The 17,530-nt window shown below is 37.1% G+C and overlaps 1 protein-coding gene across 1 annotated transcript in view; it reads left to right on the plus strand.

Annotated features, from left to right (window-relative positions):
* Positions 1–17,530, plus strand: part of LOC115340061 (centrosomal protein of 192 kDa-like) — a 90,967-nt gene that overhangs the window by 43,615 nt on the left and 29,822 nt on the right. The window contains exons 27-38 of the mRNA XM_030010851.2: positions 1,358–2,255; positions 4,044–4,192; positions 6,018–6,248; positions 7,710–7,835; positions 8,849–8,992; positions 9,200–9,263; positions 9,946–10,085; positions 10,215–10,307; positions 11,363–11,478; positions 14,157–14,333; positions 16,191–16,281; positions 17,010–17,186. Of these exons, the coding sequence (XP_029866711.1) occupies positions 1,358–2,255; positions 4,044–4,192; positions 6,018–6,248; positions 7,710–7,835; positions 8,849–8,992; positions 9,200–9,263; positions 9,946–10,085; positions 10,215–10,307; positions 11,363–11,478; positions 14,157–14,333; positions 16,191–16,281; positions 17,010–17,186 (2,406 nt within the window). The remainder of the gene's footprint in view (positions 1–1,357; positions 2,256–4,043; positions 4,193–6,017; positions 6,249–7,709; positions 7,836–8,848; positions 8,993–9,199; positions 9,264–9,945; positions 10,086–10,214; positions 10,308–11,362; positions 11,479–14,156; positions 14,334–16,190; positions 16,282–17,009; positions 17,187–17,530) is intronic.

The following is a 17,530-nucleotide window of genomic DNA, read 5'->3' on the forward strand; positions in this document are numbered from 1 at the left end:
TGATTTTGTTTGGGGCCATTCAGTTTTTTAAATTTCTTTTTCTTAAAAATCTGGCAAGTATGTCTTTATTGGGTTTTTTGTGGTTTTTGGGGGGGGGGGGGGGTTAGTTGTTTTTTGTTCTCAAAAAAATCTGTCTGCTGTGATGTCACTGTAACTTACTGCATCTAGGTCCTTAGCTTTTCCTAAGAACCCTAAGTACAGATTTGATACCTAATCACATCAGCTTTTTGTTAGTGGACTCTTAATACTTGGGGATTCTCATTTCTTGTCAGAAGAAACTTGGAGCTTAGTAAGCACCTTTGCATTCAAGAAAGTCAAAGAATATGGAGAGAAGTAATCTGTACCGCACTTGGATGCTGCTATTTAGGATCGATTCATGCATTTTTAAACGTGAAAATCTTCCTGGTATTGGATCCAAACTTGATAAATAAGACAACTCACTGCAGGTCTGTTTTTTAGAATAATTAAGTTTGTGAACCTGTCAGTGAGTTGAGGAATCTGCTCAATTGTTGGTGGTTTTTTTTTTTTTTGTAGTACAGTTACTTTCCCACAGAATGGCTTTATAAAATCATAGCAAGCCAAACATTTTTGGCCTTGTGGAAACTCTTAGTTGGTGGTAACTTCAGAGAGCAGAGCATTCTTCTGGTGTTAATGCCTGGTGTGGTGGGTTGACCAAGCAGGTGACTGAGCTCCCCTGCCAATTGTTTGCTCACTCCCCTGCAGCGGGATGGATGAGAGAATTGGAAGGGCAGTGAAAAGGAGTGGAAATGTGATGCAAAAGTGATCACTTCCTACTAGCAGACCCATGCCCAGCCAGTCTCCAAGCAACAGCTACTTTGGAAAAATTCCCCCACAGTTTTATTGCTCAGCATGATATTACATGGTATGGATTCTGTCTTCGGTCAGTTGGGGTCAGGTGTCCTGAGTGTGTCCCCTCCTTACATCTTGCCAACCCCCAGCCTGCTCTCTGGAGTGGCAGCGTGACACATGGAGAAGGCCTTGACACTGCAAGCACTGTTCAGCAATAGCTAAAACACTGGTGTGTTATCAACATGGTTTTGGTCACAGATCTAAAAACAGCACAATAAGTGTTGCTATGAAGAAAACTTAACTCCATCCCAACCAGACCCAGTACACCTAGCTAGAATGTGACTTTTAGGTAGCAAACAGGTTGAAGTTGCATGTTTTCTTTTTCAAGGTGAAGAGTCACAGATGTTAAAAAAGCAAAACTTCAGATAAGACTTGACAAACTTGATTATTTATATTGGATGGCAATATCAGTATTAAGGTCTGTCTTGTTTTATGTACCCTGTTTGCTTTTCTAAAATTTGTAATACTCTGTATATTTATTTACTAGGGTGAAAACGCTGGTGAACTGAGCACAACAATAATTCGAGCCAGCCCAACTCCTTTGCAGGAACATACAAACGAAAATTTAGAAGACCGCTCATGTCAAAGAAATAGAAAAGAAGCAGTGCTTAGTGTTGACCAGAAAGCAGAAGAAAATGAACTTGCAGGTCTTCAGAGAAAACTTGATGATGTACTGGGTCAAGAACTGTCCAAAGAAGGTTCTCCGAAGAATGAAAAGCAACTTGTATCTATTCCTTCAAATGTAGCAGCAAATCATAAAGAGCTTGACCATGTTAAATCAGCTTTACCAAGTAAATTCGGCATCTTTCAGCCACTTTCTGTTAATGTAGATGCACAAGAAGCATGGCAGGGTCAAACAAGCAAAGCACAGAGACAAGGATTATCATCCCTGAATATATTACCTGTGTATCCTGGATTAAGCACTTATATGCCATTCAATCAAAACTCATCTGGTGAACAGTATGTTCCTATTTCAAGCTTTAAACCCCATGTCACTACCTCTGAGAGTCAAACAATTTCTTCTGTTCCCACGTTGCTTACAGGATGTTCTCTTGCAACAACTCCATTTGTACAACAGCATCTGGGAAGTATAACATCTGCTGGAAATACAGTTTTGTCTCAGTTTCATGGCTGCAACTCTGCAGGTTTTGGTCTTCCAGCAGGGCTTTCTTGTTCCAGTACCCCAGCAGGACATGTTGAGAATCCACTTATGGTAGGAATTCCTTTAGGTCCAAATACTGGTCCTGGCTCTTTGGGTGCAGCTTCACTTTGTCATCCACACTCTACTTCCTGGAACAAGAATATCGTAAATATAAAACCAGGTACTGGACAACCTTTTGGAACAGGCAGAAACGAGTGGGAGTTGCCAAAGTCACCTGGTATTGGTAAGTGTGGTTTTTAGAGTGCTCTTAAAATACAGCTATGGACAAGAATGGTGATAATGATGATGCTAATATTATAGTAAATAAAATTAAGATCACTAGTAAGTGTAACTACAAATATTCTTTATGTGAGCTTTGTTATTTTAAAAAAAGGTATTACTAATTTTCCTTATTTAATGATGCTCTCTGAATTCAATGTCTATTCTTCTAGTCCCCCTAATGGTCTTAAAGGAAGTTTTTCATAATCTAGAAGAATTTCAGCATTCAGTGGTTTTGTGTTTGTTTAAAGGATCTAGAACTGTTATGGGAGGAAGAAAAGTCCTAGCTGCAGTTCATGCTGGGCAAGACAAGTCATGCTCTGGAAATTCAGTTAGTATTTTATCTGGAAAGTAGATGACATTTCTGTCTCCAGTGTAACTTGGTATTAGCAGTCAGTTAAGCCAAAAAATCTGAGGAGGAGAGTGGAGGGCTTAAGCTGTTTTCTGGGTATGAAAGGGAAAGACAATCTATACTTCTGCTATTTTTCTGTATCTTGACTTAGCTCTAAACCTAAGCAATGCAAATCAGTGTTTCATTTCAAAGACTTCTTTTAACCTATGATCTCCTTAGTTGTTTTCTACTATACTTTTTCCTGGCTAATTCTTTCAGATGAAATGACAAGCCAGTGTGGTTGAAAGTTTGAATTTGTGACAGTTTTTAGGTTATTTTCTGTTTGTTGATTGTTCTAAATCATTGATCTTGGTAGTGCATTTTAAAATAGTAAAATTTGAACAATTGTACTCCTTGCCTGTTTTTAATATACATAATTTCTAGGTTTTTGTACGTGTTTTTGAACTCTGCATATCTATATAGTCTAAACTTGATTTTTTAGCAAACTTGAGTTTTTGAACTTAATTCCCAGTGTTGCTAGTCTTACTTTATATTTTTACCTTCATAGTTGTGCTAAATTTTCTTTCTTGCAGAGGAATAAGAGTGTCTGGCTTTAAAATAAAGCTTGTTGCTCAAGTAACTAAAAAAACTTCAGGTGATTATGTGTGTGTGTGTCTAACTGCGAAGTCAAATTTTTAATTTGACGTGAGTACCCATTAGTGCATTTCTGGATGTAATGAAGATTGATCCTCCGTGTGCCAGAGAACTCTTACCTCCATTTGAGTTTTGAGTTGTCATTATAATGTTATAATTCCCCCGAAACGGTTATTTTGAATATTTTAGAAGTAAGGACTTCCTGGAAGTAAAATATCTGAAGCAGGTTTTCTTTTTGATTTGGTGATAACTTTTGATGACTGTACTTCTACAGCAAAAATCTACTTTAGGAGCAATCAGTATTTTCTGTAGAAAAAAATGTCTGAACACCTTTTTAGGTAACAGGTATACTCTGGCAAAAAAAAAAGATTTTTCTTTTGATCAGTGTAAATGTTCTAAGGATGTGATACTGATATTCACATTTTCTGAGTTGGGTTAGTATTGATTAAGTTGTGAACACTGAGTATTTTATATAAGGAGTGTGCGTGTATCTATATAAACACACACTTTGTGGGTTAGTGACTGCAAGGGATGTGCTATTTTTGTGACATTAGAACTCCAAGAAAGATGCAAATTAGAAAAAATTGATTGAAATTCTGAGTATCAGGCTTGTGGGAAAACATTCTTATGAAAACTTGTAGGAGTCAAACATTCCTTGCCGTAACGAAGCATTCATCAAATGAGTTTATAAACTTGATGTGGTGGCAGCCTGAGTGCTGATTTGCTTCTGGGTACTTGGAACTAACAGGAGCATATTTTCTTCCAAAGGTCATGTAAAAGTACCAGAAGAATTGAAATTCCCTAATGCCTGTTGCGTGGGAATTGCATCACAGACGGTTCTTAGCATTTTTAATCCAACTGAACGGTGGTTGCAGGTCAGCATTGGAATACTTAGTGTTTCAGTTAATGGGGAAAAGGTAAGAGATTTTTTTAATAAAGCTATAGGAATAATGCTGTAATCTTACCAGACATCATATGTAAAACTAGAGCTCTCTGTACAGACTTGTAATTTTTTCCAATTTTATAGTTAATATGCACAAAAGTGCTACCTTCTTTCAGCCAGGCCACTGTAGGCATAGAGAGGTAAATGCCACATGATGGGATTGACTCATAGATTTGATTTGCATGCATAAGTGTGGTAGGTTTGAATTTACTGCTTATTTGTTCCCACCTTTGTATGCAAGAAAAGTCAGCCCTAGAAAAGAAAGCATCCACGCTGAGGACTATTACTGCTGAAATACCGTGTGTGGTTTGCTCCCATTTTTCTTGAAATCAGGAGATCTTGTGTGATAGAATGAGAAATACTTGGAGCAGGCTTCAAGCTAGACGGGTTATTCTGTGGGTTATATGTAACTTGTAGGCCATAGATTGGGCATCTTGCACTTTAATTTTGTTAAATTCTATCTACTGTTGTCATCATAGTAATAGTTCTGGGGTAAAAGATCTCGGGAACATGAGAATGAGTTAAAGGTCCATCAATATAATTTAATTTCCTTTACTGATAAGTACTTTTAGTAAAGAAGAATATAACAACAGAAAGCGTACTATCTCTGAGCTTCTGGCAGTTTGATGCTTGGGAACTTTTGACCTAGCTGTTATTTCTGTTCTTACTAGGTTTTGGACTGCTCTTTAACTAGTTAATCTTTTGAAATCGTGTAGTGTTGTCCACAGTTCAGTTGTGGATTCTATGCACTACTACTTTTTTCCTTTTTTTTTTTTTTTTATTCTGGTTCTTGCTGGTTTTGTTTGATGATCCTTATTACTGAGAAATAATGGACCATAATTGACTTTATATATTGCTGCTTGTAAGTCTTATAAATCCTTATCATATCCCTTCTTAGGTACATTTTTCCAGCAGATGTATCATGTGTCTTTCTGGGAGTATGACTTCTGTTTCTGATCTTGTTTTGTCTGAATATTTCCTCTTTAAAAACCACCAAACCACAATACTGTGTTTGTGTATATGTACCTGTGTATATGAGAGTTATGATTTCTTACTTATTTTTCTAGTCACTAAGTATCACGGGGCTCTTATGCAGCTCTTCAAACCTGAGATTCCGTTATACCAGGAGGTGATTTTTTTCATGGAATTACTTTACAGTTGACAGTCCTATTTACAGTTGTTTCTGTGAATAAATATATACATTTAATTTGTTTGCTGCACAATATGATTAAAAACCATTTTTTTGGTCAAGTTAACTCTGAGATACACTGAGTGTGACTTGTAGTCTGTGTCTCCTGCTTGAAGATTATCTATGAATATGTTCACAACAGAAACTTTAAGGCACTAGGATTTACTTGTCACCTCCATCCACTGACCTTTCCATTACTCTTCCACCATACCTCTTCCTCCCATCTTTGATGGCAGAAAGCACCAAATAGAATTGGCTTTGTTTATTTATTTTGCTGTTGTTCTTTCTCAAAAATCAGGGGTTTACTTATGAATTCGTGTTCAACTGTAAGAAATACTATAATCCTGGTGTTAATCTTTAACTAGATGCTGGAAGGAAACCCCAGCAACTTTCAGGCTGACTTGCCTAACTCTTTCAATTAAAAGAAAATGCCTACATTTGAGTGGGATGGAAGTGGAACATTAATATGAAGATGCAGTAATTAATATTGAGCAAAAAACATACACAAAATGTCTGTGCTGAGCTGTGATGCCAGATAAATGTGGTATTTTGAAAGAAGGTGTCCTCTGGCAAGAGGTCTGTTGAAAATGACAGAGATCTTGTTTTTCAGGTGGATCCTGTGAAATATCAATGTCTGGTTTTCAAGAACAAAACCATTGTAGGATCCTACTCTACCAATGATCTGAAAATACTTTTCTTACCTTGTCATTCGGGGATCTTTCAGTGTATTCTCAATGTTTCATCTTGGCCAGTTTCTGCAGATGCAGAGACAATTGTTCAGGCAGAAGCTTTGGCAAGTAGGGTAGTTCTGACAGCAGTTGCTGAAAATCCTTATTTAGAAGTAAGTAGCTGCTTATTGTGTTTTGTTTGTTTGTTTTTTTAAATTGTTGGAATTTTATGAATAGTTTAATGATACCAGAAAGGAATAGGAATGCAAGGTTGTTCCTCAAAGGAACCTGGAATTTCTTGTTTGGAGTGGGGAGGGAATATAGGAGTATGTTTGAGAAGCTTATAACTATCTAGGAAGTTTTTGTTGTGGAAAAGCACCTGGCTGGAAATGCAGGATTCTGAAAAGAATAAATTAAATGGTATTACTCTTTTATTATTCAAAGAATGGATGAGATCTTAAACATCTGATGCTTTCAAAGTATCTGCTATGTTGGATACCATTGGGCATTAAAATGTAACAAAAAGCATTTATTTCCAGTGGTAAGAATTTCTTTATTTTTTACATCGAGTAGGCTTTGTCTTGGTTTCTTATTACTTTCAGCTTATTTATGGGCATAGACAATATTTTCTTATTTTGGGCTAATTAAAAGTAAGTGGATGTATAAAATGCTTTGTCTTGTGTTGTCTTATGAAGAACAACCAGGTGGGAGACAGTGTGACATTAAAAATTAAATCTGGCTTTATGTAGCTCTAAATTTAAGGGTATGGACAGGCAGAAATGGGCTTGATAGTACTTTTGGAGGTGACTGAACAAATTACATGATAGTCTGTGACGTTGCTGATAAAAGTAAAATTTTCAGTCATTAACCACAGCTAACAATTTTTTTTCCATCTTAAGGTGGTCTGTTAACCTGCTTTGGGCTAACTATATGTTTTAAAGTAATGGTATTCTAGTTGAATACACATGAGTGGATATAATTTTTTAATGCTTCTTCCATAAATTTTAATTTAATTTTTAGTGCATATTTTTATACGTAGTTTGGCAAAATCCTTCATTCTCCATGTTCTTCATGGTATAGTTTATTCAAACTTGCTTCGTATTTAAATTGAGATTAAACCCTATGCTGTATTTCTGCCTGTCTCGTTATATTCTTGAGATTGGAAAAAGTACCAAATAAAAACTGTATTTTGCGGCAGATCATGACACTTAAGTGTCTTTATGCTAACAAAAAATTAACTACTACTTAGTTATCTTCTTAACTTGTTAAAATGACGTTTTTACTATCTAAAATTGACAATTCTTACTTGCTAGCAATAATCATAGTTTAAATTTATTTAAAATAGCCAAAATAATTTGGTTGTGTACTGGGTTTTGGTGGATGAATATTGCATTAGGATTGACTTAATTGAGGCAAAATATGTGGGAGATAGCCAATTGCATGTAACCCCTTTTGATACCAAAGGAAACATGTTTCTTGGACTCCTCCTGCCCTTGGTAGGAGGTGTGTATTATATGTGGGTATAGCATTAAGAGGATGGAGTAGGTGAATAACATCCTTACTTGCCTGGTGCTTTTGTACGGTAGTATGTTTTGGAGGTTTTCCTTATAAGTTCTGCTTTGCCTTAAAACCAGCTGGAAACAGGAAAAAGAGATTATCTGGATTTTGGTGACTTGACTTCTGGCAGTTGGAAGGCTCTTCCTCTAAAACTTATCAACAAAACCCATGCTTTTGTGCCACTTAGACTTATTATTAATGCCGTAAGTACATTAAACTTCCTGTATGTGAAAGTTAACTTCTTGTGTTACTGAATTTTAATATCAAAACACTTTACGTTATATGTCATTAAGAAACATACCCTGGACACTAGATGTAAGATTCCCAAGAAAACTTTGGTTAGTGAGGAAGTAATGGTGGGGTTTTTTGTTTGTGGTTTTTTGGTTTTTTGGTTGTTTTTTTTTTTTTGCAAGGTGGTAATCTGATTCGGCTACAATGGTACCAACAGAAATGCTTCTGGGATAGGTGTGAGGTTTTGTTTAGTGGTTTGTTTTGTTTTTTTTTTTCTTTTCCTTTCTTTTTTTTTCCCTTTTCTTGCAGCCCAGCTATGGACTGCTGCCTCTGTGTTGCTTGATTTGAGAGCACAGGGATTTAAGAGACAGTAAAAGGGTTGTGTTGCCTAATCCTTCCCTCTGAGAAGATGGAGATGTATTCCACTGTTCCAGTGGAACAGCTGACTGTTCAAACAAGCAGCCAAACTTGCTTCATAGCAAGTTTAACATATTCTGTCTTCCTCTGCAGGAACAAGAGCAGGACTCTTCACTCTATCTGCTTTGTCTCCCACTAGACAATAATAGCTTGTATTACAGGTTACGGTATGCTCCTCTCTGCATATCTGTGGCAATGCAGATTTCATATTTTTTGGCTAGGCTGGCTGCTGTTCTATGCTGTGGGAAGAGCTGGTCTTGTTTCCTTATGTGGGGGGACAAGAAAGGACTGGCCTTGTGTTAAGATGGATCAGGTCATCTTGGTGACTAGTGAGGCTTGGTCTTGAAGGGTTAAACTAACCAGTTCCAGCTTGTGTCTTTTTACTGCAGAAAGGTTTCTGACTGTTTTTAGAGGGTTTGCTGCACTATCACCTACCAACTGAAACTACAGGCTAATCTTTGTTTTTTCCAAACTACTTAGTTCGTTCAAAACTTGCCTTGCATTTCTCAGCTTTGTCAGCATTATTGTTAGTGACAATAAGAGATTTAATACTTTATTTCTTTGACAGAATGCAGTAGCTTGGCGTTGCTTCACATTTTCCAAGGAACCAGTTAATCCTTCTAATGAACAATCAGTCCAAATGGATGCAGCTTCTCAGATAGCAGCTCCATCAGTTGTAAATCATGTGATACATGCAAGCTATGATGGGCAAGTGAGTAGTTTGTAGCTGGCTGATTCTTCCTGTTACTTGCTGTCTGAAATGACAGTTCTGAATATCTGAGTTCACTGTAATGATTTCTGGGGAGTCTGCCTATTTGAGCAGTATAGTTTTGTTGCTAGTTTTGTTTTGTTTTTGTTTTTGTTTTCTCTTCAGTAATTCTCTCCCTCCCATAAGATGGTCAACCAATTTCTTTTTCAGGATCCTGAAGCTTTAACAGTTTGGGTTCTGTTCCACGCACCTAAGAAACAAATTTCTTGTTCAGGTATAGCAATTTGATTTTCACTTCAGCTGAAAAAAATTTTACTTTAAATGTATGCATGTGTTAGAATTGCAGGAACAGGCTGCAAACTTAAAATGAAACATTCTGTCTTTGGTTTGTGTCCCCTAATATTTTTGGGCATCACATTCAGTTTTGGTAACAGGAGGCAGAATACTTCTATGTCAATTTTTTGGATGTAACAGGGGTATTTGTACTTCAGTATCAAACTGTACAAAGGGGTTATCTGCTGCAAGATGTGTGGAATTTGCTTTACACCTTTTGCTGACGAAATTAAATCATTGCTTAAGAAAACATTGCATTAGTTGCAAAATAGATAAGAAATTTGAAGAAACCTCTGAGGTTTTTCTGGCTTCCTAAATAGTAAATAGTACATGTATTAACTAGGTTGGCTAGTGTGTTAAGTTGGTTTGGTTTTTTTTTTGTTTGCTTTAGGGACAATTTCAGGCACATTTGACAGAAAGGTAAAAACTCTTAAATAAGGTCCTGTGAGACTTTATTTAAAAGAAAAACAAATGTTGCCAGGGTAATGGGAGAGCTTCTGTTAATATCACCACAACGTTAATATGTTAAGATTAGATAGTAGCTGAAGTGAGACACGCATCAATAGGCACGGCCTTTGCTGCTAGCAGACTTGCGCTTTTGTTACTCATGCAATTGTTCCTAGATTCCTTGGGTCCAGCGGATGAGTTCTTGGCAAGAGTTGATGTGGAAGTGGATAGTCCGGGACCTAGCAGTGTGATTAAAAGTATTCCTCTCCGAGCAAGAGCTGGAATAGCGAGGATACATGCTCCAAAAGACTTACAGGTTTGCATGTATTTATAAATTGTGCTTCAATAATAGTTTGCCTCTGCTAGCCTACTTCTTTTGTAATGTTTGTTTTTATTATATATGTATATATACGTACATACACACACACTTGTTTACTTTTTCCAGAGAATACATCTGTCTGCTAGTGTGGGTTCAACAGCCAAACAGCAGCTACCACTGAAAAATGCTGGAAACATTGGTGTATATTTGAAAGTTAAGGTAGGTTGGCTTCTCCCTCTTGAAATCATGAGTTTTGTGCCATTAATGTTGTACTGAAACTAGAGCTGAGCCTTGGGATCCTAGCTCACCTGTGTGGTTTGACAAAAGGTTTACAAGTTTACATGAAGAGAATGAATGATAGCGAAGAGATTAGCTCACATTATTGGAAAAAGCATATGGGAGTTTTGTCGCCCAGCTTTAGTTATATTTGTTTTAACAAACATACTTTTATGATTTTTTAACAAATAGATTTTAACAAGCATATAACGAATATGTAAAAGTAGTGAATCCTGTGCTGCACAGCAGATATTAATGTAGCTGGTGGAGTAAAGCTCATTTAGAGCAAAGAGGAATAGTAGCATTGGGAAACTTCTTTATTTTCTATTCTAACGAAGCTGCATTAGTTTTCAGTGGACATCTTGCCAACCCAAGTATGAAGCGAATTCTTTTCAGATATGTGATCACTTTACTTGACTTTAATTTTCTTGAGAATCTGTGGAAAGTATGGTCCCAGACTGAAAGGTAGACACACTTCAAAGTCAACAGAAGGAGCATTTGGTCCCCTTCTACATTAAAAAAAAAAAAAAAAAAAAAAAAAAATTGAGGGTTGTAAGCCCATCATTTCTTGGAGCAGAGGCCATGGAAATAGGCTGCATGAGTAGTATCACAAATGCCACATTAATGTGATGATACTGGATACTAATTGATAACCAGTAATGGGTGGTACCACTGTTGAGACTAGTGTTGTTACTTCACCATTGCCAGGTTGTACTTACTGTTAAATTCTTTAAATCTCTTTGTGGCCCCTTCAGTGTTGTATGCACAGTTGATGTCTTAAGATGCTTCTGTTAGAGGTATTTGTACCAGAGTGTCCAACTTTAGAAGAGTTTAACTAGTGCAGGGTTATAGGAAAGTTCTGAAGGTGCCAGGTGTATTTGAATTGTCTCAACTGCATGTACACCAGATGCACAACCAAATTGTATTATATGTTGTAGAAATGTTTACTCCCTTAAAATGAGTAACCAACCTTCCCTTTTCCCCTTACCCACTTTCAGACATCAGATCAGGACAGCTGCTTTGCTGTTGAACCTGAGGATCTTTTCCTCCTTCCTGGAGAAGAACGAGAAGTGACTGTCCTGTTTTTTCCAAAAAATGTAATGACTACAGAAAGGTAACATAACTGATTTTATGCTGCCTGTGTTAAACAGAGCTACTTTTGACCTTAAGGTCATGAACAAATTGAAAGTTTTACCCACAAGGGAAACTTTGACTTCAGTTGTTTTCGTGAGAGTCCTCATTCATTACAAAGTAGATTTTTACTAGGGTTCACCTGTTCTATAGATTACCTGCCTCTGTTGCTGTACATAGCTTAATGAATCATAGAATCGTTTAGGCTGGAAAAGACCTTTAAGATGAAGTCCAACCATCAACCCAACACCACCATGCCCACTAAACCATGTCCTGAAGAGCCATGTCTACACATTTTTTGAACACCTCCAGGGATGGTGACTCCACGACTTCCTTGGGCAACGTGTTCCCATGCCTGACAATGAGTAGCTAATATTTCCCATCCCAGATCAACAGATATCCTGAGACTTGTTTAGTGTAAATAAATGGAGTAAGTCCCTGAAGCCCTTTGTGTGGTACTTGTTTCTAAAGTACAGCAAAGCTTTAAAATACTTATCTCCAGCAGCCCCTTCAGTTGCTTCCCTCTTCTTCACTCCACTGAGACAATGGAAATGTTATTTCTATTTTACATATGAAAAAACTCAAGCACAGATCAGGATCAAAAGTATTCATTAATTTTGGCTGCCATAAACAAAAGTTCAGCTGTAAGTCTTGTACAACACTAATGTACATGTTCCTTTTGCAGATGTAAGCATTCATGTTTTTGCACTTTAGTACCTGTCGAATTTCATTCTGCGAAATAGACTTGATTGGTTCAAGTGACCATTCTGGTGTCATGTAGGAGTTTTTTGGCAATGTTAGGGGTCAGACTCATTTCTGCAGAGCAGCTTTTCCTCTTTTGTTACATGTTTTCCAGTCTCTGCTATAATAGAGCAAGAATGGACAAAGGAATCGGTCCAAAATATGTTCAGCTTCACTGTCTAGCTTAAGTAGGCCTACCCAGTGCATTAAATTAAACAACGAGAAGTTCTGTGCTAATGACTGTATGATCCTAATGGATAGGCATGCAAAGTGATTAATCTTTGCTTTCCTATGGCCTTGTACATAACTGCTTTGCTTTACAGGCTCAGGGTACTCAGTAGGGTTGGAAACTTTGCAGTCCACTTGCAAGTGCTGCCAAAAAGACTAATAAACTAACTAAAGCAGTAATGAGAGTTCATGTTCCCTACTGATGGGATTCAGCAAAAATCCCTTGTTGCTAGACAGGCTAGGAGCAAGGGGAGAAGTTCATTGCAATGTTGCTGGGTAAGTCCTAGCTGCAGCAGGGGCAAGGAGAGGGAGCCCAGCTGCTTGGCTTCCCTACCCTCTAATTCCAAGCTACTGGCTCTGTTATCCCATCATTGGAGCAGCCAGGTGATAATGTGCTCACCTGGATGATGGCTGAAATCTTTTCGCATATCTTGCAGCTCACTCAGGGACAGGGATTGGGTGATTACCTCTGGTTCTGCCTCTTTTTCAAGGCCCAGGATAGTGTTCTAGGCAGTGGCGTGGGGCGCAGGGTATGTCAGCAGGCATCATAGGAATTCAATGACACATAGAATGGGGGTTCTTGAGTTTCATTCCTGGCTCTAAGTGAGTCTGTGCTATAGCAAATGCTTCAGCCTATTCTTTAAAAGCTTAATTTCCTTCCTGCCCTATGCCTTTTTTTCTGTTTGGGTTTTGTTTGTTTTTTTTTTTTTTTTTTTTTTTTCAGTTTTGGTTTTCTGATTGGTTTTTCTTCTGTTCCTGTATTGTTGGTTAGATAGGTCGAATCTCCACTTCCTTCCTGGTATAATTTAGCCTTCTGTTTTATTTCTCTGTTGGCTTCTGTCCCCCTTAATTAGGCAGCACTTTCTTTTTCCTGATTCCTCTTCTGTTGGGTGGGTTTTTTTGTGTGTTTGTGTGTCTAGTTTCTTCTGTTTTCTTTGCTAGTTACGTCCAGCTTTCCTATTCAGTATTAGCCCATTTCTTTCTACTTCATTATTTGAATCTGTTCCTGGTGTTCTCATTCATCTGTTTCTCTGTTCTGCCTGAAGAAGGCAGTAGTCATCTGCACTGTGCTTGTGTCCTATAGGGTAGAGACTGTACCATGAAAGGCCAGCTGTAGGTGGCTGGTTCCCCATCTGTGGGCTCGGTGTTCTTTCTTACAGCAATCCCAGGAAACAAAGTGAGAAAAAAATATTGGGTTTGTGGCTTAGAATGCTACCATTGTTAACAGGATTCAGAGTTTAATTTTGATGCTTCTGGGTATCTAACACTTGTAAAACTTCATTGACATTTTGCAGGTATTTCAAAAGGCATCTCTTTAATCTATGTAGAGACAGCCAGACTTTGTTTCTCTCCAAAATTAGTGTGTCAAAATAATCAGAAATTAACATGGGCAAAAAAATAATTTGCCTAGCTGTAGTCTCTGAAATACTTACCTGAACCATTTGCAGATGAAATACTTCAGAAGATTGCTTGAGGTACATGTGGCATGCATGTTTACAGCCCAAAGGATTTAAACTTTGCTATGCCTAAAGCTGGCCTTTGTCATAAAATAAAAAAAAGTATTTGTGTTTTCCCCCTGAGAAGGTAGTTTAAAAAGGCCTATCTATAATTTATTTTTTTCAGTTATGTTTTGTTTTCATCAGCTAATTTTGTTCTGTGGTGGGATTTAAATTTATTTATTTATTTTTGAAGTACTTTGAAAATCCTTGTGCTGCCATCTGGGCCTCAGTATGAAGTGGTGATAAAAGGTGAGGTGGAGTCTGAGGAAAACAGACCTGTGTCTACAGCTGCTGGCCGCTCAGACATCCCGCCCATTCTCTCCAACAAGCAGTTCGTTGCCTGGGGAGGAGTAAGACTTGGAACGTCAGTGTAAGTATAAATTGGGCAACCATTCATATAGAATATCATGTTAAGTATTTCGTATTGCTCTTCGTTGAAGTAAAACTTCTTATTCACATTAATAATCCAGAGGTGATAAACTAAGCTGTTTTATGACTCGAGAGAAGCAGTATATTACAATTATTTTTTTGTGCAAGAAATTTTTGGAAACAAACTGGGATCTTGTTTGAGCTTTTTGTATTCTTCAGGACTCTTTGGTTATTGTTAGAATAATACCTGATTCTGTAAGATTAGTGTGTTATGTAAGTAGAAGTGTAGTGGAAAATATTTTCCAAGCAACTTGATGGAAAAATTCTGTTGGTTCTTTTGACACCTATCTCTAGATAGAAATACATCTCTATGCTTGTTTTTCTTCAATTCATCCATTAAGACTAGAAGAATCCAGTCTGGTAATGTAATTTGACCATCCGAATAGCATAGGCTGTTGAACATCCCTTAATTTATTTGAATTTGAATGTGTTCCAATATTAAAACTTGTAGTGATGGAGAATCCATTGCATCCCTAATTATGATTACTTTATCCTTCAGACTAGTTCTTGTCTGGACTTTTTTAGTTTCAAGTTTACAGCTTCAGTATGCCATGATTTAGTAAAGCTGTTCATAATCGTGTAGATATACTTTGGTTCTTTTGTATGTAAAGGCTGCAAGTTTTGCAGATCTCTGGACTTCTAGTAAGTATTACTTTTAGAGACTACTCCACTGTTGTTTTGATACTGAACTTTTTGAGGAATCTAAAAATGTTTCTGGTTGTTTAAAAGTGATCCATGTTTGTAGCCAAGAACTGTTTCTGATAGCTATATTCCTATTTTTCTGGTTTGTTAAGATAGTGTATTAATAACGTAGTAGTTTTGGCTGTTTGGTGTTTGGGAATTACTTTCTCTTCCCTGTATGCGGCTACCTTTTTATTTTCTGTTCCTCCTGAAAAATAGTTTTGATGCACCATTGGTTTTAGGAACCTGAAATTATTTGTAGAATCTTTGTTCCAACAGAGTACAAAACAGTGCCTGTCACTGAAAATCAGGGAGAGGCTTTGCTCTCTCTCTCTCTCTTCCTCTTTGATTTCATCTGCATGATCCTTCCTCTTCCTTGATGTTTTTAACTAGCTTTAGAGCTTGTCACATCCTCCTGTGATTGTCATTTTAACAAGTTGAAAAACAAAGGCACTCGCTCTTCTTGCTGGAGAGGTTTCCTTCGTTGAGGAAGGATCTGAGTACCAGAAGCCTGGTCAATGCCAGGATATATAAGAGAAAAAAATTACTTTTTGCTCCACCTGATGCTGCCAAGTGGCCATAACTTTCTGTGGTACTGTTGTGTTGAAAAGTACATGAAAAGGAAAAGTTATCCTTAATTTAGTTCTTCACAACTGTTCCAGTGAATCTGGGCCAGACTACTCGCAAGACTGTTTCTGCATAACTAAGTGGCTCTGGATAATCTAATTATAACTGTGTCTTAAGGTTTGGGTTGGTTTTTTTGTTTTGTTCTGTTTTTTTAAGGAATTTTTGTTTTGACACTACTGCTGCTTGCTTTAAAAGTTCAAGCTGTTAAGTACAATACTTGAACTTCAGAAAAGCTGTATTTATATATATTTTGGGGGTATTTTGCTGTGTGAGGATTGATGTGTAATGGTGTATAATATTGTAAGGTCTGTAAATTTGAGAACACAGAAATAACTTTCTAGCTAACATATTCTATTGTTCCAAGAGGTGATTTTTTTTTTTCGTGAAATGGCTTTAAAATTGGCTGTCTCATTTCCATTATTTCCATGAATAAATATATGCAGTTAACTTATATTTGCTGTCAAATATAACTAAACTTCATATTTTTCAGCCAGCAGAAGTTAACTCTAAGAAATGACTCTCTGTCTGTGACCCAACATTTAAGACTGTTGATAAGAGGCCAGGATCAAGACTGCTTTCAGGTAACTGTCATGAAAATTTCTCTTTAGTGTTTATGACAATTATCAGGATATGTTTATAATAAAAATGTCTTTGCCCTGGAGTGTTATTCCTTTATAAATGTCAGTGACTAGCAGGCTTTGTGAGTATTTGCTCTGAGACTGCTAAGATAGACATGGTAGCAGAGCTTAAGCTACACTGGCAACCTTTAGGAAGAGCTGAAACCATAACAGTGTTGCGGCAAACTGCAGCTCAGTTTACAGCTCTTCAAGCTGCTGTAGCACAACAATACAAGAGTCAATACTTGGTGGAGTGATCTGTCAGTGGCCTTTCTTGCAGGAGGGATTCCTCACTCCAAAGGACTCTGTGTACGTGAGGGAGGGAAGGAGGGAAAGAAAAACTGGAATTAACCTTTGGGAATTACTGTAACTAGAGGGTTTTTTTTTGATATCTGAAATCGTAAACTGAGAGAGAATTAATGTAGTGCTGGTCAAGTTCAGCCTTACCGTATTTGTGCATTGAAGGCAAAAAACTCTGTGGTCTAAACTGAGAGGCTTATTGTGGGAATTCTTGAACTTGGTCTTTTTTTGTTGCATATTAAGCATTGTGACTTTAAGTACATGCCACTGTCAACTGACTTAATCCAGATTTTGAAGAAGTTAATTTTGGGTTACTAGTGAAGTAAGTCTTACTGCTCTGTGTTTTTCTTATTGTAGTCACTCACTTCTGATGTCTTTTTTTTTTTTTATAGCTGCAAAGTATATTTGGATCAGAAGAACGCTTAACTAGTAATTGGGAACTCAAAATCCGTCCCAAAGAAGATACTAACATATACTTGTTGTTTGCACCTACTCGAATAACTTGCTTCTTTGCAAAGCTGGAAATCAAACAGCTGGGGATTCGATCACAGCCAGGAATTAAGTTTACTGTAAGAGTCCCAACCTAACTTCTAATAATTTTAAACATACATTTTTCATAATTATTTAAAATCTAGTACTGACTAGCTGTTTCTATCAAAAAGCTGAAACTTTTCAAGATGTACGCTATGCGTATCTGTATACTTGTTAAAGATTGTATGGATGCTATATTTTGCAGTTTGAACATTAATGTCAATTTTGCATGCAATTTTTCCCCTTGAGAAGGAAGAAGAAAGATTTTTATATACTGTATTAGAAGTAGCCTAAGATTTTTAACTCTAGAACTGTCAAAAAATCTCAACTTGTCTTGTTCTGTAGGTAGGCCTTAAATTAATTTTCAGTAGAACTTGAAAAA

Source organism: Aquila chrysaetos, chromosome 4 (genome assembly GCF_900496995.4).
Source record: "Aquila chrysaetos chrysaetos chromosome 4, bAquChr1.4, whole genome shotgun sequence".
NCBI classification, from domain to species: Eukaryota; Metazoa; Chordata; class Aves; order Accipitriformes; family Accipitridae; genus Aquila; species Aquila chrysaetos.